This window comes from Fukomys damarensis, unplaced genomic scaffold (assembly GCF_012274545.1).
Source record: "Fukomys damarensis isolate Sample0158 unplaced genomic scaffold, DMR_v1.0_HiC HiC_scaffold_37, whole genome shotgun sequence".
In the NCBI taxonomy this organism is placed as follows: Eukaryota; Metazoa; Chordata; class Mammalia; order Rodentia; family Bathyergidae; genus Fukomys; species Fukomys damarensis.
In genome coordinates, this window is record NW_022900949.1 from 43135298 (window position 1) to 43157391 (window position 22094).

Here is a 22094-nt window from a genome sequence, read left to right on the forward strand (position 1 = left end):
CTCCTCCAAAAAAACAAAACAAAACAAAAAGAAAAGAAAGGAAAAGGAAAAAAAAAACAGTTTTTCTTTGTAATACCTGGAAATTTCAGGGAGGAGACCCTAGATCATAGAATCTTACCTTAAAATAATAATTCTTGAGCTTTAAAAAAATCTTATCGCAATTTTTCAAAAGAATAATTGGATTTTATCCACCAATATTTGCTGTACTGTAGATTTTATCTGATAATACTAGCTGTAATTAAACTCATTTTATGTTAACATAAAGTACATTATTATTAGTAGTATTGTTATTGGTAGTATTATTTTGGAATTAGGACTGGATCCCAGCACCTTAGCCTACTAAGAAGGCATTCTGCTACTGAGCTATACCTCATGTGTATAGGTAACAGTTTTTTGTTGTTTTTTTTTTCCAGTGCTGGGCATTGAACTTGGAGCCTTATGTGTGGTAGAGACATTCTGTACCACCAAGCAGCATTCTCAGCTCCCATGAAAAACATTTTAAATGGAAAAATAACTATTTTCTAAAGCAAATAGAAGAGCAGAATTGTTTCACATCTGAAAATGTCTGCTGAATAGAGGTAGTTGGATTCATAGTTCTTTTTTTAAAATCTAGTCTGTTGTAACTGTTTTGTTGTTTACTTATTGCATTGTTGAAGTACATGAAGAAAAACCAGTTTCTATAGAAACTGGTGTGTTTTAATACCCTTTTCAGAAAATTGTGTATATTCTTTCATATTGTATTCTAGATCTGACAAGTGGTTTCTTAGAGGTAAATTGCAATATGGAATTAGAAAGTATAGTGATACATTGGTTGTTTAATCCAATTCGTTCCAAAGTTGTGTTGGAACGCCAAAAAATTCAGAACTGAATATATTTTTTCCCCATTAGAAATAATGGAAAACCAAATATAGTGGTACCTTGGTTCACAAACTTAATTTGTTCTGCAGTTCTGGAAAAGATGGCCACATTTGTTTTCATGCAGGAAAGATGGCCATGGTTGTGTTTGTTACCTGATGCAGAGTTCACCAACAAAATTTTGCCAGGCATGGTGGCGCATGCCTGTAATCCAAGCACTCTGGAGACTGAGGCAGGAGGATCGCCGTGAGTTCGAGACTAGCCTGGGCTGCACATTGCGTTCCAGAGCAACATAGTGAGACCCTGTCTCAAAAAAACACAAAAAAAACAAACAAACAAAAAAAAAAAAACCCCCAAAACAAAAATTTGCCAAACACTTCTGTTTGCAAACCAAACTGTTTGCAAGAAAAGCATTTGTCAGGCCAGGGATTTAGCTCAGAGGTTCGGTAGCCTGCCTTGCAAGCGCAAGGACCCGAGTTCAGTCCCCGGTACCAGAAAAAAAAAAAGAAAAGAAAAGCATTTGTGAACTGAGGTAGCAGTGTAATTGGCTTCTGAGGCCCAAAAATTACACTTATAAATGCAGTTTTCAGGACTTTAACAAATTTTACCATGATGTCTTTGACTCTGTTGTGATTCTTATAGTTTTCCTCTTAGCTTTACTGCTGCTGTCACTAATTTTCTTTGGTGCTGATGTTACTATATTTCACACAATTAAAGTGGGAAAAAAAAAGCACAATGATGCATGTTTTAACACACTAACACAAGTACAATATGTTGTCTGAGTGAGAATAGCACTTAGACTGAAGCATCATTCCTTTGTGTCTGTGATGAGACATGGCGTGTCTTGGCCCATACAGGTTTTTTCAAGTTGGATTTTCAATTCAACTATTAAGCCAAGTTATGAACACTGAGCAGATCCCCCCCCCACAAACTTTGCTGTTTGAATAGTGGAAAGTTTGAGCTTACGGTCTTTTGACAACTGAGGTATCACTGTATGTCAAGGAACTATTATTTGTATTCTGTTCCATATAAATCCATTGATCTGTCTTGTATTTTGAAAGGCTCTTTAAACTCTGTATGGTAGTGTACATCTGTAATCCTGTACACAGGGAGGCTGAGGCAGGAGGACTGCAAGTCTGAGTTTAAAGCCAGCCTAGAGTACTGTACATTGTGAGACTTTATCTCAAAAAACAAACAGGAAACCCCCACACAAATGTATGCATGATTTTCATAACTTTATGGCTCCCTCTAAAGGGTCTCATGTGCCTAGTAATTCATAGAAGATCCTTTGAGAGCACTGTCTTAGAATATGGAAGAGATTTTGAAGATTAATTCAAAACCATCTTTCTCCTTTTCTCTTATAAGAAGCATAATTGAAGCTGGAGGAGAAATGACTTGCCCAGAGACATGCAGCTAGTTACCCATGGAACTGTGGTTATAATTCAGATTTCTTGACTGATTTTGCAAATGTGTGTCTATTGCTGTCACCAACAAGGGTGGGTAGTTGCCTCACGTAAGATGGAAATCATGTTAGGCATGGTGGTGCATGATTGTAACCCCAGCACGCTGGTAAGCTGAGGTAGAAGGATTGCAATTTAGAGCTCCTGAGCAGTTTAGAGACTTAGTGGGACCCTGTCTCAAAAATTAAAAAATCAAAAGGGCTAGGGATGTAGCTCAGTGAAAAGGTACTGTTGTGCACCCATGTTCATAGCAGCACAGTTTGTAATAGCTAGAACTTGGAAACAACCCAATTGCCCATCAACTGGAGACTGGATAAAGAAATTGTGTTTTTTTTTGTTTTTGTTTTTATAAAATGGAGTGCTACTCAGCCATAAAGAATGAGAAATTAGAGACATTTATAGCTAAATGGATGCACATTGAGGTGATACTCAAGTGAAATAAATAGGACACACGTGTAAATACCAAATAGTTTGATGTGAGAAACTGAAAGTATAAGTAAGGGTCAGAAGGCATAAGACATATTGTGAAATAGGAAGAAAAGGTCCAAAGGGGAAGTGGAAGGGATTGCAGAAATGAAAGAAGGAAATGGAATTAATATGAAAGAATGGAAACAAAGTCTTTGTAAATAGGGAGGGGTTGAGAGAAGGGGAACGGGGAAAAAATAAGAACCAAGATAGATTATATAAAGGTACAAATTTCCAATGATGAATGTCATTATATTGTACACCTAGAATGTGCCAATAAAATTAATTTTTTAAAAATGCAAGCAAAAAAGGCGGAAATTATACACGGACTGATTATGATTAAGTTAAGATGAAAGTTTATTACAGAAAAGAAGTATAGCAGGCTATGCTATAGGCATAGTAGGTAGGTCAGTTATGCCTTAAACCTGCCTGATCTGTGGATACAGCAGCGCAGAGAAAGGACAGCAGAGCTAGCTATTGCATAGACATCCAGCCCCAGGAAAAAGAAAAGTTGGCCACTCCATAGACAGCCCTGGACAAAAGGGGCATTTTGCTTTTTTATGGAGTCTCAAAGGAATGTCATTCTTTTTTGAGACAAGGTCTCACTGTGTAGTTCATGTTGGCCTTGAATGTAGCCCAGGCTGACCTCAAACTCATGGCAGTCCTCCTACTTCAGCCTCCCAAGTGCTGAGATTACAGGTGTGCATCATTATGCCTGGCTGCTACTTCTATTTGAGGGGAGGCAGTACTGGGGCTTGAACTCAGGCCCTTCTCACTGACTCATCGTGCTAATTCCTACTTCTCTAGCCACTTTTTAAAATTCTGAGACAGGGTCATACTAAATTGCCCAGGCTTGGCTGTAACTCTTTATCCTCTTGCCTCAGATTTCTAAATGGCTGGGATTACTGGCACCACTCATTAGGCAGGTGCTTTGTTTTTAAATTTAGCAGGGTAGAACAACCTTTTCCTTACTCTCAAGCCTGCCAGGAGGGGCTGGGCTGGAATTAGCTGTGTTTCTCCATAATGATAGCCTCCTTTTAATAAATTCAGTATATTAAACTGTAGACTTAATAAAATGCTTGGAAGTTGACTATTTGCTTTTATAATGGTTTTCTTTAGAATTCCTTTGAATAACTAGTTCTCCAGTTTCATTTAAATGAAGATCCATGCCCAGAGTTTGCTTGTGAGAGCACCATTCTCATGAAAATGCAGCATACCCATTATCACTTTTCGGCCTCTCTGTGTGAGATGCAGAGACCCTTACAGATTGAAGCAGTGTTGCACACAGAATGAGGAACAAATAGGGAGATACCATTTGTTCCTGCAAGCTTTCCCCCTCATGTCTCCTAAAAATCTAAGTGCCTGAATCAGGGATGCCTTCTCTGCATTCTGAAAGGCTGAGCCACACATGAAGGTATATGTCTGTGGGTGGAGTCCCATAGAAATGGAATGTTTTGTCTCTGCCATTGCACCCTGACCACCTTTTCCTCTGCCATGTTCTCACTGTTGCTTTTTTGAAGATCACTAACAGTGAAATGTACCTCTTAAGTAGTTGGTGTGATTCAAATATTGCTGAGAGGAAAGTTCATTGTCTCTGTAATTTGGTGACCTATGGAAAGGAGATGAAAGAAAAAAATTCAAATTTGTGGGATTAAAGAACTCTGTTGCTGTCCAATCTCTTCTCTGTTGTGGGAGTTGGATAGTCTGGATACTCTTTCTTTCTTTTGAAGGGGGATTGTGATACTAGGAAATTAAATCAAGGGCCTTCACATTTAACTACATATCCAGCCATTCTTTTATTTTACTTTTTTTGAGACAAGGTGATATCAAGTTGCTCAATTGCCCAGGCTGGGCTTGAGCTTGTGTCTTCCTGCCTTAGCTTCTCAGAGAACTAGGATTATAGGCATGTGCCACCTGCCTGCCTCTGGGTACTATTATTATGGTTTTAATTTTTAAAAATTGATGCATAATAATTTTACATATTTATGAGTATAATGTGATAAAGCCATACATATATACAACATGCGGTAAGCAAATCAGGGTAATGGTGAAACAGTTAACACTGTACAAATTCATAAACCCATCCCAAGCCTATTATCTCACAAAGTCAAAGAATGAAATAGCTGACAAGCAATGAAGTTAGGAGAGTAATTGGAAATAATAAGAAAAAACAGCTCACAGTTTCTAGTATGGGATTCTGAAAGCAGAAATTCCAGCCTGCTTTTTCTCTACTCTTACCTGGATAAGCAGAATCCAGGGGGCTTTGTAGTACAGTCCTTGTTTAATGACTGAGTTCAGATCCTTTGACTGGGTTGTTAAATGAATTGGTTGCTAAATGAGGAACTGTATATGGTATATACATTACAATATTCAGAACAAAGAAGTGGTTAAAGGAAACTCCAACTTGATGGCTTTGCTTGTATTGCATAACTCACATAAGTACTGTAATGTATATAACAACATAAAACTACAGTTATGTACTGTACAGTAAATCAAGAATTATAGTACCGTTTAAACAAGGTGTAGTTTCCAAAAAAAGGACATTGAGGCTCTATTTACAAGATGTAAAGAACTGTACAAAAAAAAAGAGAAGAGGTTATAAGGCTAAGTAGTGGGTCATAAGTCTGAACAGTTATTAAATAGGTAAGTTGTTACAGAATATCTGTATACAGCTTTTAAAAGTTACTCAGCTGACTTAAAAAGTGAGTTACTCAGCTGCCTTATTTAAAAGAAAACATGTTCAAAGGAAACCGGTTATTTTGTATTTCTAATATTCTTCTAAGTCCAGCCTCAAGGTTGGGAGAAGCTGTCAACTAATATCATATTCTACCTAAGAAGCTTCTTCTTAGGAAGGGTCCTTATCTGTACATTCTTATTCTAACTTATCTTTGTTCCTGTGTTTGCTTTTACATTTCTAAGCTAAACTAGCTTACATGGGTTGAATTAGCTCTTAATTTGGTATATGCCTTTTTTCTTTTCATCTAGTCAGCTTTTATTTTAGGCTATCCCTTGCTGATTGCCTACTTACAAGCTAATTAACTAGACTTACCTTAGCACTTTCATCTCCTTAAACATTTATAAATTATGTCTGATCTTTAATAAGATATTTCAGTTTTGGAATAGTTTTTATGTTATGATAATTAGAGACTTGTGCTTCAGTTTTTATTTTGGAAGATAAAAGGAATTGAGGATGTGACCTGAGTGTTTGTGTGGTTGTCTTCAGCAGATTTTCTTGTAAAAGAGTATTTACCTTGATCTTGTCTCCCTCCTTTATAAATGAAATATTTGAATATACATAAAAATGGAAATAATTAGTGATGTACAAGTTAACATTTTGCTATATTTACTTTATCTCTGAACTGTTTATCTAGCTATCTTTTTACCTTGTTCTTCTTTTTAAGAGAAATGATGTTTATAGCTAATAGTAAAGTGTGAGAACGAGAGAGCAGCAAAGAAGGAGAGATACAGGCACAGTTCTAAGTACATAGTAGATATAAGTGTAGCAGGTTGGCAAATGAGGGAGTGAGTGTGAATGAATAACTTAGGTATAGGTAGGACATGCTTATAGCTACAGGTTACAAAGACACAGTTGCTAAATCCCTGCCCTTAGGAGTTTACTCTTGGATCAGGATCAGAAATCAAAGAAGGTAAATCACTTTGCTTGGGAGCCCACATGAAGCCTTCAGAGAAGACTGATAGTGAAGTTAGCATGGGCCAGTGGAGTGTAGTAGAGAGAATATGATTCTAGACATCTAGGACAGTTAGTATTTGTATAGGCTTCTTGGAAAAAAGGGAGTTGGAGTGAGCTAGGAGTAAGGAAGAGCCACAGAACAGACATGGCCACAGGGTTCCATACCTGAGGCTCTCCATGTCTTTGGAAAGAGTCACATTGTGGTAAGGAGCTATTTTCCCCCGGAAACCATTCAGGTGATTGGAGAGTGAACTGTTCATGTTCTGCTCTTAAGGCCTGTTCTAGGCAGGACCTAGTCCTTATTCCCTGAATATTCCCAGTCCTCGCTCTATGGCTCAGTCCCTGATGCTTGCTCACTCTGCCTGGAATATACTCCTCCAGATGTCTATATGTCTCACTTCCTTCTGGCCTCTGCTTATTGAGAATTCCCTGATACTATTGTATGAATTAGCAGCACCTCCTGGCACACACTAGCTCCTATGCACTTCCTGCATGTTTTGTTCTTTCTGCTGTGTCTAAAATAGCGCCTGTGATTGTATGTGTAGATGTGTAGACGAATATAGATATAGGGAGTTGGTGCTTCAGAAACAAGTGATGCAAGAAGGAATGAACAAATGGCAATTATAAGGTATGTAGTTTTTGCTGTTGTTACTTTAAGATGTTTTCTTGGGCTAGTGGTAGCTTAGTGGTAGACTACTATTTGTGTAGCCCCAGGTTCAATTCTTGGCACCACAAAAAACATTTTTTTTTTGTTTTTTTGTTTTTCTTGTTGAAGCAGCCAGGAGAAGATTGAGCTGGGCATAGTTACCAAGACATGTCAGGATAGTATACTCATAGAGAGGCTGAGATTTGGATGTGGCTGGCTTGCCTTGCTTAGAAAATCCCCAAGGGATTAATTTTCAGTATCTTTTTCTTCAGAAGATTTGTATTCCCAAGAGAAACCTTGGTGATTCTAATGTCTCTTGTCCTCCTTCTAGGACTCTCGCAGTGGACCATGAGTTGGTAATGCCCACTGAGGACCTTTGGGAGCCATGTCAGACGAATCTGCCTCAGGGAGCGATCCAGACCTGGACCCGGACGTGGAGCTGGAGGATGCGGAAGAGGAGGAGGAGGAGGAGGTGGTAGCAGTGGAGGAGCATGACAGGGATGATGAGGAAGACCTGCTGGATGGTGAGTAGATTTACTAAATGAGAGACTGCCTTGTCCTTGCTTCTAATGGAATTTTTGCTGAGAGAGTGTGATACTTCTAATTGGATTTAGTAGGTCATCCATAATGAGAAAGTTAGACTGAAAACTCAGCAACCGTACAAACAGATACTCATTTCCAGGAAGTATGTCGTTGTTCTGAAACATAAACCTTGTTTTAGTTCTGGAAGAACCTTTAGCATTTAGCTCATCTTTAACAAATGTGTATTCTCTGGTTCAGAGATTTGAGGGTGGAGTAAGACCTAGTTGACCTAGTTGCCTAGGTCATAGGGGAAATCAGTGGCAGAGTTGCTATGGTGAGCTTTGAGGTCATTGACTCAAAGGGTAGGTGTAGGGTTATTGTGAGTGGTCTGTGAGTTTTCTGAAATTACATTCACAATTCTGCTTATGTATATATGAGGAAATTGTGTGGGGAGGGATTCTGTAGACAGGTTTACAACTCTGGAATGCTGACTGCATCTCATGGAGTGTTGTTGTGCTTCCTGGCCACTTCCAGTGACTAAGCTGCTCCTATTGGGAGGAGGACTGCATCTCTATAGCTGGTAGGCTCCCCTTTACACTTCTTTTTGGTGTGTTTACCCCCCCCATTCCACTTCTTAAAGTGGCATTGAACCTTTTCTTTTTTATTTGATTTTCTCCACTGTTTTTGAGACAAGACCTTGTAGCCTAGGCTGGCCTCCTGGCTCAGCCTCGTGGACTTTTTATTTTAATCTTCAGTCTGATGTTGGGTTATTTATACTTAGCCACAGGCTTTTCAATTCTTACCTTTCATGGCGTAGATTTAGTTGACTGAGGGACATTTTTGTTTTGACTGTTTATTAAAAAAAACTTTCTTGGAACTGAGCGTTGCCATAGGTTATCATCACTGAATCAGAGAGAGCTGAGGAAAATGTGTTCAATCTAGAGTCATAGAGGAGGATGAGTCCCAGTCCTCTTTCTTTGCTGATGCTGTCTTTATTTCTCATTGGTCCATCTTAACAGCTGCCATCTTGATCAAGAGTCAGTCTTCCCACCTCTGCTAGGAAATGACTGTCGCAGTTTTATTTTTCCCTGATGGCAGCAATCACTGTTCATTGCTAGCTTATTCAGTTCGATCTCCTAGTTAGTTGTATACATTGTTTTTATAAAGTAGAATGAGTGAAAGTAATGGAAGACCATGATGATATGAGGGTACACTTGTCTCATTGTTCCTGAGGAGCTGTCTTCATTTCTATTTGCTTTATATAATCTAGGTACTCAGAATTATATTTTAAAATATTCCTAGAATTCCTGTCAGGTTCAGATTGGATTTCAGTTGCTGCTGGTGAGTATAATGGGTATGTGTACAGTCTTCTATCTTGACTTCTTGGAATCATCTTGCTGAATGCCTTTTTTTCCCCCCAAGTACTGGGATTTAGGGCATTCACACTGAGCTACATCTCCAGCCCTTGATTTTTTTTTTTTTTTTTAAATTTTGAGACAGGTGGGCATGATGGTGCATATTGTAATCTCAGTACTTGGGAGGCTGAGGCAGGAGGATTGCTGAGAGTTCAAGGCCAGCCTGGGCTACATGTTAAGTTTAAGATCAACCTCTCAAGGCCAACCTGAACTACACAATGAAACCCTATCTCAAAAAAAAGAAAGAAAAAGAAAAAAGAAAGTTTGTAAATCCCAGGCTGGGTTCAAACTTGTTAATCCTTCTGCCTCAGCCTCCTAATATGCTGGGATTATAAATATAAGTGATCATGCCTGGCCTTCTTGCTAAATTCTTAATTAGAGTTGGTATCTGTGGATATTTGAGGATTCAACCAACCATGGGTTAAAAGTACTAAAAAAAATTGTGGTGAATATATACAAACTTTTTCTTATAATTATTTCCTGAACAATATAGTATAATAATTATTAACATTGTATTGGGTATTATAAGTAATCTAAACATAATTTAAAGTACATGAAAGGATATGCATAAGTTAAATGCAAATACTACAATTTATAGAGGGACTTGAACAGTTGTAGATTTTATCTGCAGGGGATGCTAGAACCAGTATCCTGAAAATACTAAAAGATAGGGGTTTAAAAAATTACATGCTTATAAATGAGCATGGTGGTGTGTGCCTGTAGTGTCAGCTACTCAGAAGGCTGAGGAAGGAGTATTTCAGATTGAAGACCAGCCTGGGTAACTTAAAGATCCTGACTCTAAATAAAAATTTTAGAAAAGGTCTGAGGATGTAATGTGGTTGCCTAGCTTAGCATGGGACCCTTTGGGTTCCATCCACAGTACAGCCAAAAGCATACATACATATAATATAACCATCCACAGTACAGCCAAAAGCATACATACATATAATATATATGTCTGTGTGTGTGTGTGTGTGTGTGTGTGTGTGTGTGTGTGTGTGTGTGTATATATATATATTAAAAAATATAAGTTATACACACACACACACACACATATGTGATCAATCAATCTTTCTTTCTATCTACTATTAGATGGGACCCAGGCTTCATGCATACTAGATGAGGACCTCTACCTCTAAGCTACCTCCTCAGCCCTACATTTGGGGTTTTTCAGAAAAAATACTCAGTTCTTTGGTTAAATAATTTTATTAAGGTGAAATGATTTACTTCTATTACTTATGAAATTCAGGATGATAAAAAATGTTCCATTAGCTATTATGTCTATCTTGCTCCGTTAAGATACCTAAATTCTTGGAATTTGATTGAAGGACTTTTTTTAAGTTTAAACAAAATTTTTATTAGTATGTGTTTGCATTACATAATGATTATATTCACTGTGGAGAATTGATACATGTATATAACACAATTCTTTTTCCCCTTCCACACTATCCTTGTTTTTTGTAAATCTTTTTCTTTTTTTAGCCAGCATCAGATTTATGTGCTCACTTTGGTAGTACATATACAGATTTATTTGTTTTATAAGTCTTTGCAAAGTTAATTATCATAAACATAGGTTAACGGCCAGACTAACAGGTTAAAGAACATGTATAACACATAAAACAATTATTTTAGTCAAAGTGCACTTTTGGGTATATTAGCTATATTGGCTTACAATACCTTTTTATCTCTTTTTTCCTTTTATCTGTCTTATATTTTGCACTTTATTTATATACAGTATTGGGATTATCATATAAGAGAAACCATGGTATATTTAAGTGTGCAAGTCTGAATTATTTGACTTAACATTATGGTCTCCAGATGCATCCATTTTCATACAAATGACCCAATTATCCCTCATGGCAAAGTAGTATTATGTATTGTATAAATACTACCTTATCTTTATCCATTCATCTGTTGATAGGAATATAGGCTGCTTCTAAGATTTAGCTATTATGAATTGTACTGCTGTAAACATGGGTATGCATGTATCACTGAATATGATGTCCTTAATTCTTTGGGGAGGATCCCTAGGAAGGGAATTGCTGGGTCAAATGAAATTTGTATTCTTTAGTGTTTTGAGGAATCTGCATAATTCTACTAATTTATACTCCAACATTTTTTTAATGAACAGTGATGTTGAGTATTTTTTCACATACTATTATGATTTGGGTCTGGATGTCCCCCCAAAGCCTCATTTGGTAGCTGAAACTGGAATGTGTGAGGCTGGTATTAAGCACCTGTGATTGTTTTGTTTTGTTTTTTGAGACAGTGTCTCACTATGTATTTGAGACTGGCCTGGAACTCACTATGTAGCCCAGGCTGGTCTTGAACTTACAGCGATCCTCCTGCCTTAGCCTCCCAAGTGCTGGGATTATAGGCATGCGCCACCATGCCTGGCAAGCACTTGTGATTATTAAACCACTACACATGAGTGAGTGGTTTAGCACTGCTGTACTCCCTCCCGGTAGTTTGGATGGGAAGAAAGAGGCAGAAAAATTTCTCTGGTTAACCTTGCTGCCTTGTGTTGCCATGCTGCTCTGCAGTGCCAACTTGTCATCCAATTATGGACTGTAACGTCTATAAACTGTAAGCCAAATAAACCCCTTCCCCTCTATCTTTGGGTGTTGGGTGTTTTGTCTCAGCAATGAGAGAAAAGCAACTAACACAGAAATTAGATCCTCAATACAGACAAGCATGAGACATTACCGTGGGCTCTAGGCTGCTGGCTGGACTTGTAGAGGACATTGCCTTGGACATTGTCTCTATGTCTTTAGCTGGACTTCTGTGGGACATTGTGGGATCCAGGACCTTGGCTGGATTCTTTGGGCTTCTAATGTGTAATCTCTCACACTCCTTTGCCTTTGCCTTCTTGGGTAATTATCATAAAATAATCCTATAAATTATGTGTCTTGTATTTAATGTATTCCTTTCCCCAAATCTTGACTACAGCATAATTGGCAGTGAGGAGGGGATTTGAACCCACATGGACATTGCATTGTGGGGTACTTACTTGTTGTAATGTTGCCTGGTCATGTGGCTTAAGCTTAAAAGTCTTGAGAATCAATTTGGAAAGGTTTTGAGAGACTGACCAAAAAGGCAACCTTGGTATGTTCTAAGCTATATGGGAGATTCTGGCCAGAGCCTGGAAAATCAGAGTGCTATGAAAATGCTGCCAGTTGGGATGAGGCTTGGGAGGTCTCTGTTGAGAACTGCATTGACTGGTGGATCCCAGGCAGTGTATGTTGTTCTTTGGCAAGAAATTGGGCTGCATTTTTTGCTTGTGTTTGGAGACATTCCCTGAGTGGCAGAAAAATTGTGATGCAGTATATTTTTGGAATGGTTACTGTTGAGAATTTTTGGTGTATCTATGTTAGAAATTAAGAGCAGAGAACTAGCAGGGTGTTTTGAAGCATTTGGCCAGAGGAGAAGCTCCAGTAGAGGTGTAGATTGCAAGAATGAAACAGAGGAGAATATGGTTGTTGAGAAGGAACAGGACAATGAAAAATGACTCAAGGTCTTTTACCAGAAGGGAAGAGTATATTTGGGATTCAGGTGATTCCTTGGGATGCCTTTTAGTGTTGCCACACCTATTATCAAAGTTAACGGGAAGCAAGGATTGTGATTTTACTAGCTCTCTCCTATTATGATTTTAATGTAGTGATATGTTGATGTATATAAGGCTTATTAAGTGTTGTTAATTATTTATATAAATGGAAACCGGAAGAGTTTTAAAATTTGAAGCCATAATGTGGAAATGAATGCAATGAGAATTGTATATATGTAATTATTACATTAATGTAAATCTGAAGAGATCAAGATATGTTAAATTTTCACAAATCTACTACTAGAGGCTATGATTTAAGGAAATGTGTCTGGTTATCAAGTTGACCAGGGGGTGGATTGTGGAGGATTAACTAATGGTCAACTTGTAATGCCCAGCTGAACTGAATCAGCATAGTCTGGGTTTTCCTAATGTGAACTAGGATGTTTTGGTCAGAGAAGGAGCTTGGGGCCTCGCTATTGCTGGGAATGGCTGCAGTTTTTGTTAGGGGAACTCAGATCTTCACTGTGAACATCACTTCCTGGCTCCAGTGTAGGTCCCTCAGCCTGGTGGCACAAATCCTTCATTCCACTGGCTTAGGTTTTCTGGCCTCCACCACTGGTCTTTGGTCCTTCAGGGTGCAGATCCTCAATATGGACAAGTATGAGACATTGCTGTAGGCTCTAAGCCACTGGCTGGACTTGTGAAGGGCATTGCTTTGGATTGTAAGCCTTTAACTGGACTTTTGTGGGACGTTGTGGGATCCAGGCCCTTGGCTGGATTCTTTGGGCCTCTGGTGTGTGGCTAATCTCTTGTACTCCTTTGCATTTGACTTTTTGGGTTATTATAAAATAATTCTATAAATTATGTGTCCTGTATTTAATGTATTCTCTTCCCCAAACCCTGACTACAACACATACAGTAGTAATCATTTGTGTGTGTGTGTGTGTGTGTGTGTGTGTGTGTGTATTTTTTTTGGGGGGGGTACTGAGGATTGAATTTGGGACCTTGAGCTTACAATTCGGGCACAGCACCACTGAGCTAAATCCCCAGACCCATTGTACTTTTTTACCTGAGAAGTGTCCTTTCATTTCAGATGTCCAATTTTTTATTAAGTCTCTAATTTGGGAGGTCCAAGGTTTTTCTTGAGTTCTTAATCTAGGTATTATTCCTTTGTCTGAGGAGTAGCTGGCAATTTTTTTTCCCATTCTGGAGGTGTCTTCACATATGAATTTTAGTATTGTTTTCTCTAGTTCTGTAAGGAATGTTATTGGTATTTTGAATAATTTTGTTTGTTTTTGGAGACAGGGTCTTGCCATACAGGTCAGGCTGGCCTTGAAATCACTATGTAGCCCAGGCTGACCTTGAAGTTGCTGCCATCCTTGTGCCTCAACCTCCCAAGTGCTGAGATTACAGGCTATTTTTAGTATTTTGATTGGGGTGGTTTTAAATATGTATGACAGTTTTGAAAGTATGGTTGTTTTGACTATCAGGAATAGGGGTTATCTTTCCATTTTCTCATGTCCTCTTTGATCTCCTTTTTCAGAGTACTGTAATTTTCATTGTAGAGGTCTTTCATTTCCTTAGATTAATTCCTAAGTACAGTATTTCATTTTACTTGAAGCTATTGCAAAAGGCATTGTTTCCCTAATTTCTCTTTCAGTGAGTTTTTTGGTACCGGGGATTGAACTCAGGACCTTTTACTTGCCAGGCAGGTGGTAGAACCACTGAGCTATAAATCCCTAGCCCTCTCTTGGTGAGTTTTATTGGTATACAGAAACACTATTGATTTTTTTTTTTTGTACTGGGAATTGAACTCAGGTCCTAGTGCTTTAGAGGCAGGCGGCTGAACTACTGAGCTAAATCCCCAGCCCCTGATTTTTGAGTATTAACTTTGTATCTTGCTATGCTTCTGAATTTGGTTATTCTAGGAGTCTTTTGGAGTTTTGAGGGTCTTCTATGAAGAGGATCATGTCATCAACTAATAATGATAATTTAACTTCTTCCTTTTCAAGGACCATTTTTACACAGTGCTCTTTCCCCCCAGTATATGCTTCTCAGTCTTTTTCTAAAAATAAAATTGATACAATTATTTGTGGTAACTGGCACTATTTTTTGGCTTTTATAGCTTGTCTATTTCTCTCATTTTGAACACACTATTTAATTTTGCTGAAACCTTTAAGACCTGCCTTTTTCTTCAGTTTTGCCCTTGCTGCCTTGGCTTCTGTCATTCCCTAGTCCTAATGGGCAGAACAAACTGCTCTTCTAAAATTAGGAGTGTCTGTGAAAAATCTGGTCTTAGCCAGCATCATGTGTTATGGCCCTTTTATTTGCTTAGAACAGTAGTTTTCAAGTGGGACGATGTTGCCTCTCAGAACAGTTTTCAAAGTGTGAAGACTTTCTGGTTGTCACAACTCTTGATGATAGAGGTGAGGATACTACTAGTGTCTTGTTACCAGGGATGCTGCTAAACAGCCCCCACACCGATCCTAAAAATTATCTGGCCCAAATGTCAGTTGTACTAACCCTTTCAAAAAGGAAACTTACTTCAGTCCTTTGAATTTGAAGTTTCACCTCTAGTGGGTAACAGTAGCTTACTTTTGCATTGTTTTTCAATTTACAAAAATATCTTGGACAGTAGTATTTTTTCCAAAGAACTGTTGGCTTTGGTGACTTCCATTGTGTTTGTTTTCTTTGTAGTTTCTACTTTATAATTTCCTTCCTTTTTCTTTTTTAAAGTTTATTTTGGCTTTCTTTCAGACTTCTTAAGAATATGTGTAGCTCTTTGATAGCTGGACTTGTGGCGATGCAAGCCTATAATCTGAGCAGACAGGAGGCTGAGGCAGGAGAATCTTGAGTTTAGGGCCACAGTGGGTTTGGGGCCAAACTGGACTACATATAGTGAGACTCTTTCTCAAAAAAACAAAACAAAAAAACAGCTTATTAATTTTCAGAATTTTTCCTCTAATATAAGCCTTTAAAACTATTAATTTCTCTTTAAGTACTGCTTATGCTCCATTGCCTTACAAGCATTTTGACACACTTTATTTTATTTTATTGTCCTGATCTGTAGGGTAGATACATTTTACAGATGATGAAACGGGCTCAGAAAGCAGATTGGCTTATTCAGTGCAATTTAGCAAGAAAGTGGCAAAGCCGAGTCTTGAAGGGAGGGTGTACCTTTTTCGAGCCTAAGCTGCTGAGATCATTGTTTTCCCTCCACTCCCACCCTGTGATACTAAGCGTCGAACCCAGTTCCTTTAACCTGAACTACATCCTCAGTTTTATTTTTTTTGGTTTTTTTTTTTTTTTTTTTTTTTGGTGGTTTTTTTTACTTAGTTTGAAACAGAAGTTACTCAAGCTGGGCTAGAACTTGCAATCTTCTTGGTTTAGCCTCCCAGAGTGCTGAAATTACAGGTGTATGTCACCATCCCCAGTTCTGAGGACATAGATTCTTAAAATGGTCTTGTGTGGCTTGTGATGGCTTTCTTTCCTAGTTTGTGCTTTGAGGGAAGAAGTTGATTGTTACTATCAATGAGTGGAGATGGAAGGAAGTTAGAAATAATAGCATGAATACAGGCAGTGTAAAGAAGTAAAGAAGGTATGATAAATGGCAAAGATTAATGAAGCTGTCTTTTATATATCCCTGGATACATTATGAGGATGACCAAAGTGAGACTGGAGAGGTGGCTTATGGTTGCATCATGAAGTTTAAAATTTTATAGGAAGCTAGAGAGGGTGCGAGAGCTGCCTCCACCTCTGCCTCCTCCGCCTTCGCTTCCTCCGCCCCTGCTGGCCGTTCTCTGCTGCCCGAGGAGAGCAAGGCAGGGCCGCTGCGGCCGCCATGTAGCCCGACTCAGTGATTGAGGATAAGACCATCGAGCTCATGTTACCGAAGTGCATGTTTGGGATTTTGTTGAAGAAAGCTGGATACAGTAAACGGAAAGAATCTTGGAAGGTGCTTGACTGCTGTCTTTTCTAAGACTAGTCTGAAAGGGAAAACCCCCATTCACTCTGGATTGGTGGATCTGAAGTACAAAATATTTTCCAGAACACTTCAGTTATGAAAGATCAAAATGAAGATGAGTCCCCCAAGAAAAATACTCTTTGGCAGATAAGTAATGGAACATCATCTGTGATTGTCTCCAGAAAGAGGCCATCAGAAGGAAACTATCAGAAAGAAAAGGACTTGTGTATTAAATATTTTGACCAGTGTTCTGAATCGGACCTAGTGGAATTTGTGGAGCATCTTATTTCACGAATGTGTCATTACCAGCATGGACATATCAACTCTTACCTGAAGCCCATGTTGCAGCGGGACTTTATCACTGCATTACCAGAGCAAGGTTTAGATCACATAGCAGAAAAAATCCTTTCCTACCTGGATGCCAGATCTCTGTGTGCAGCAGAGCTGGTGTGCAAAGGATGGCAGTGAGTGATCTCTGAAGAAATGCTTTGGAAGAAGCTGATTGAACGGATGGTACGCACTGATCCTCTGTGGAAAGGACTTTCAGAAAGAAGAGGGTGGGATCAGTGCCTGTTTAAAAACAGACCCACAGATGGCCCTCCCAATTCATTTTATAGGTCGTTATACCCAAAGATTATTCAGGACATAGAGACTATAGAATCTAACTGGCGGTGTGGACGACACAACTTGCAGAGGATTCCGTGCCACTCTGAAAATAGTAAAGGTGTCTACTGTTTACAGTACAATGATAAAAAATTATCAGTGGCTTACGAGATAATTCTATTAAGATCTGGGATAAAACTAGCCTGGAGTGTTTGAAAGTGTTAACAGGGCACACAGGCTCTGTCCTCTGTCTCCAGTACAGTGAACGTGTCATTGTAACTGGCTCTTCAGATTCCACAGTAAGAGTCTGGGATGTGAACACAGGTGAATTTCTTAACACCTTAATCCACCACAGTGAGGCTGTGCTGCACTTACGCTTCAGCAATGGTCTGATGGTGACTTGTTCAAAGGACCGCTCCATCGCTGTGTGGGATATGGCTTCTGCCATTGATATCACTCTATGCCGAGTCCTGGTTGGCCACCGTGCTGCTGTCAATGTAGTAGACTTTGATGATAAGTACATTGTGTCTGCCTCTGGAGACAGGACCATCAAAGTCTGGAGCACAAGCGCCTGTGAATTTGTGCACACTCTCAATGGGCACAAGCTAGGCATTGCCTGTCTCCAATATAGGGACCGTCTGGTAGTCAGTGGATCGTCAGATAACACCATCAGGCTTTGGAATATCGAATGTGGTGCCTGCTTAAGAGTCCTAGAGGGACGTGAAGAGTTGGTCCGATGCATCTGGTTTGATAACAAGAGAATTGTCAGCGGTGCCTATGATGGGAAAATTAAAGTTTGGGACTTGCAAGCTGCCCTTGACCCTCGAGCCCCAGCAAGCACATTGTGTTTGCGCACCTTGGTGGAACATTCTGGTCGTGTGTTTTGACTACAGTTCGATGAGTTTCAAATCATCAGCAGCTCCCATGATGACACTATTTTGATTTGGGATCTCTTAAATGTGCCTCCTAGTGCCCAGAATGAGACACGTTCTCCCTCCAGAACATACACTTACATCTCCAGATAACAGTCTGCACTTTCACCCTTTTCAGGGTTTCCTAGTCTTGAACTACTGGCTACGTGGCTACCAAATGCCTAAGGGAGTTCATTCACAGCTGAGTTATGGAGCTGGAATTGATTCTAGACGCTGGGTAGATGCAAAGCAGCCTCACTCTTCAAGTACCAACATTTCACACCTCTGATCCTGGCTCTACTTTTAGAAGGTTACTTTAGCTTCACTGACTTCCAGTAGACAGAAGCCCACTTCCTACCCCCATCTGTGAAAAAAAAAAATTAATGCTTCAGATGTAAATTGTTCATATAAAAGGGCATAACAGTCTGTTTTACAGAAGTAAATCTGCTGTCAAGAGAAGACTTGGCCTCTAATTTATAATGCTTTGCACTTTGGTCTGATACTAAGAAGCAGCATTCTTCTTCAGTGAAATTTTGGGTGCCAAACACCTATCCAGAATGTCCAGGGCTTTCCTCTCAGAAGTTAGCATTCTCCTTTTGATTGTCCCAAGTTGTTATGATTTTGACTTATAGTAGGAATATACATGGTGGACAATGGAAAAAATCTCTGGATTGTTTTAGGAATATTTTTTGGATTACACTTTCTTTCTGTACTAGTTTCTTTTAATTTAAAGAACTATCAACCAGTTATATTATCTCTCCACAGGTAATATAGCTCTTTTGTTTTATTAACTATTCTCTGCTCCCAACCGTCTGATATTTGGTGGAATAACACCTTTATCCATATGCTTGCCTCCTAATTTAAAATACTCTATCCGCATGTAGATATAATGTACATAACATTTTAACCTCAAGGTTGCTGGAGTCGGGCCCCCTGTGCCTGAGACACTAATTCAGAGTGTATTCACACTTAGCCGTAGGATGGGTTCAAAAACCTGTTACTAGGGTGGATGAGGATGACCTAGAACCTTTCTGCAGTATTCATACGGTGTTTTTATTTTGTTACTGTCGTGTGTGTGTGTGTGTGTGTGTGTGTGTGTGTGTGTGTGTGTGGTTTTTAATGGGAATCTTGTTTTAAAATCTAACTTCTAAAGTTTAACACAGGAATGTTTTATTTGTTGTGTAGGATAAGCAATAGAGAGGTACCTTATTTTTTTTGTTATTTTCCTCATAAATACTCTTTGAGTACTAGTGGTCACTTCCCATAGTATTCATTCGGCTTCATTGTCAAAAGCCATCATTCTGTGAAGTAGTAACCCTGAGAAGAGAAGAATGAGAAGGTCCTATAGACAGAGTCTCCCACTCGAGTTCCCGGCCTGGCTCTCTCAGGGACTACAGGGCCCAGTGGTGTGCTGGAGCCTGTAGCACAGGTCAGGCTGCTCTGGGGGCCATGTGGAGGGCGGGGCTCTCCTGAGTGGGGCTAAGCCCAGGCCCAGCAGTCCCATCCAGTCAGCTCCGCTCTTACCTGTTGCTAAGGACCCTGCAGGCTCTCAAAGTTCTCAAGTGCTCTGCAGCCTGAGCCTAGAATAGCACTGTTACTTTGATCATGCATGGGAAGGATGTTGCATTTGGTCAACATTCCTTTTTCCTCTTTCCTCTTTCAGTATTAGGTTTTGATTTGCCCCTCACCATTGTTTCCAAAGATCAAGGAATGTCAATCCCATTTTTAAGGACCAATAAGCCACCTCCTGTGAACACACCCTCTTCCAGAAGAAGCACACTCTACTCCTAGGAAAGGCCCCTGGGCTCTGTCCGTCCTTTTCCCTTTGCGTTGAGAAGGGTGTGGGGATCACTGTGTGTGTATGTGGTTTGTTTGTTGAGCTGGTTTTGCTTTTTAGTTTTTCTTTTGCCTTTTTAATGTTTCTTAAATATATCCTTCTTGCTCACATCTTACTAATTTCTATTTTTGTGAGGTTGAGTCTCAAAAGTGTAAAAATTAAACCTCCATTCATAAGATGGATGCTGTAAGCCTGACAGTGGTTGTGAAGGTGACTTGACTCTGACCGCTCTTCATGTTACAGCTTTTATGTCAAACTGGCTTGGAAAGCCTGGGGAGGGGCAGAGGTGATTTTCTGGATGAATGGATTTTTTTTTTTTTTTTTATTGCATGTTTAATATAGAAGATCCTCTTGTTCCTTGGGAAGCCCTGGCCTTTGAATATGCACACAACCTTTGAATTGTGCCTACTAAATTATCACAGGGACTTTGGCACCCAAGGAATTCTGACTTTCTGGGATTGCAGTAGTAATTCCCAGCTGTACTCTGGACTTTATTTTGCTAACCATAATTGAGCAACTGTAAATTACTGCTATATTAATGTTTTAAAGCACTGGGATAGTCTAATTCTAACTTTTAATTAATTATGTTTGCCAATTATCTGTTTGAAATAAATTTGTGTCTGAACAGCTATTGAAACTGTTAAATTGTACAGATATTATTCATGACAGCTTTGTACTGTGGAATGTACTTAATAAAAAACAGTTTGACTTTTGTCCAATAAATTGCTAAGTAATGTCAATAAATCAAGTATGAGTATTATGCAGTATACCTAAAAATATATATATATAGAAAGCATGCAGTTATTGGAACTTTATGCTGAGGAGCATTCACGTGGCCTTTACTTTTAAGAATTTTCCTTAATGGTGATGGAGAATGGTAGGAATTTGTTAAAAGGGATACATTGTGGAGTACAAGGTTTTGAGAGAACCTCCGTGGAATGTTCTTCTAGCTTAGAGATTTTGAACTTCTGTTCTGACTGCTCTTCTTAATTGTTTCTTTTCATCCACCAAGAGGTGAAGCTGCAGTGCTCCCAGATAGATACATATTTTCCTTAAATTTTCTATGGCCCCAAGGAAAAGATTTAATTAATATTTTGTGGTACTGTGGATTCCTCAGGGCCTTTGTATTGAGCTACACCCCCAGCACTTTTTATTTTTTATTTTGAAAGAGGATGTCACTAAGTCCCTAAACTTCCCAGGCAGGGCTCAAACTTGTCCTCACTCCTCAGCCTCCCATACTGCTTAGATTATAGGCATGTACAGCCACTACTAGCTTGTTTTATTTTAATATTGCCAACCAGAAAGGGGTTTTCCTATCTTTGACCAGAGTTTACTCTCCAGCCTTTTGCTTTAAAGAGTTAACTGATGAGGTAGTTGAGAAAACTTATGGCGTGCATTAGTTTATTGTTTTGTCAAGGCATAACTTCAAATGATGCTCATTTCAGGCTGTGGCATAAGAATCAACACATATTTTAGCTCTGCCTTTCTTTGTATCTGCTACTCACCATTCCCTGTTCTCTGTTCCCAAATCTGAAAAAGTTTTATTTATTTATTTATTTATTTATTTTGAGATAAGGTCTTGCTATGTAGTTCAGAACTCAGGGCGATCGTCCTGCTCTCAGCCTCATTATAGATGTGCACCACCATGCAGAAATTCTTAAATATTAAGGATCTAAAAGGACTGTTTAAAATTTTCAGTTACATTCTTTAATGCATTTTGTGGAAGAGATTATGTATTATAGCGGTATTTTCTAATTTTGACATTGAGGTATCTTGCTCTTGTGCTTTCTCAGCATGGTGTCTGCCTCTAAATATGCTCATGAAACCTCAGTCTTTTTTCACAGCTCTTTCTGGACTACTGAATTTTGCTGAGAATTTTGTGGGGTTTATTTTTGTTGTCATTTTGTGGTTTATAATTTAGTGCTTCAGATTGTTTATCAGTACAATGGGAAAGTAAACTGACTTCTGTTGACTTTTTTCCCCTGCCTTACAAGTTATTAAAGTGCTTTTGTTTATTCATAGGACCAGTTTTACTTTCTTCTACTCTCTTAGGTTAATAGTTACACAGTAACAAACTTTGAAGGATTATCACATTAGTGTGTAAACCCAATTCTTCTCTCAAAGGAAGCAGAATGAGTGTTGGTACTTCTCTTTGTGTCTTCCCTCTTAAATGGGGCAGCA

The 22094-nt window shown here is 39.0% G+C and overlaps 2 protein-coding genes across 7 annotated transcripts in view; both read left to right on the forward strand.

Annotated features, from left to right (window-relative positions):
• The window catches only part of Rad54l2 (RAD54 like 2), a 103178-nt gene that overhangs the window by 33261 nt on the left and 47823 nt on the right, over window positions 1–22094 (forward strand). For 5 of the 6 annotated variants that reach the window (XM_010625373.1, XM_010625378.1, XM_010625375.1 and 2 more), the window contains one exon: window positions 7449–7641. In XM_010625373.1, the coding sequence (XP_010623675.1) occupies window positions 7503–7641 (139 nt within the window). In that variant the 5' untranslated portion in view covers window positions 7449–7502. Of the gene's footprint in view, window positions 1–413; window positions 579–7448; window positions 7642–22094 lie in introns of all 6 variants that reach the window. The other variant, XM_010625374.1, reaches the window with a different exon arrangement.
• LOC104863100 (F-box/WD repeat-containing protein 11-like) lies at window positions 16409–18226 on the forward strand. The gene is given in 3 exon segments (XM_010625372.3): window positions 16409–16484; window positions 16710–17310; window positions 17313–18226. Coding segments are annotated over 3 exon segments (1482 nt in total). The 5' UTR covers window positions 16409–16481; the 3' UTR covers window positions 18191–18226.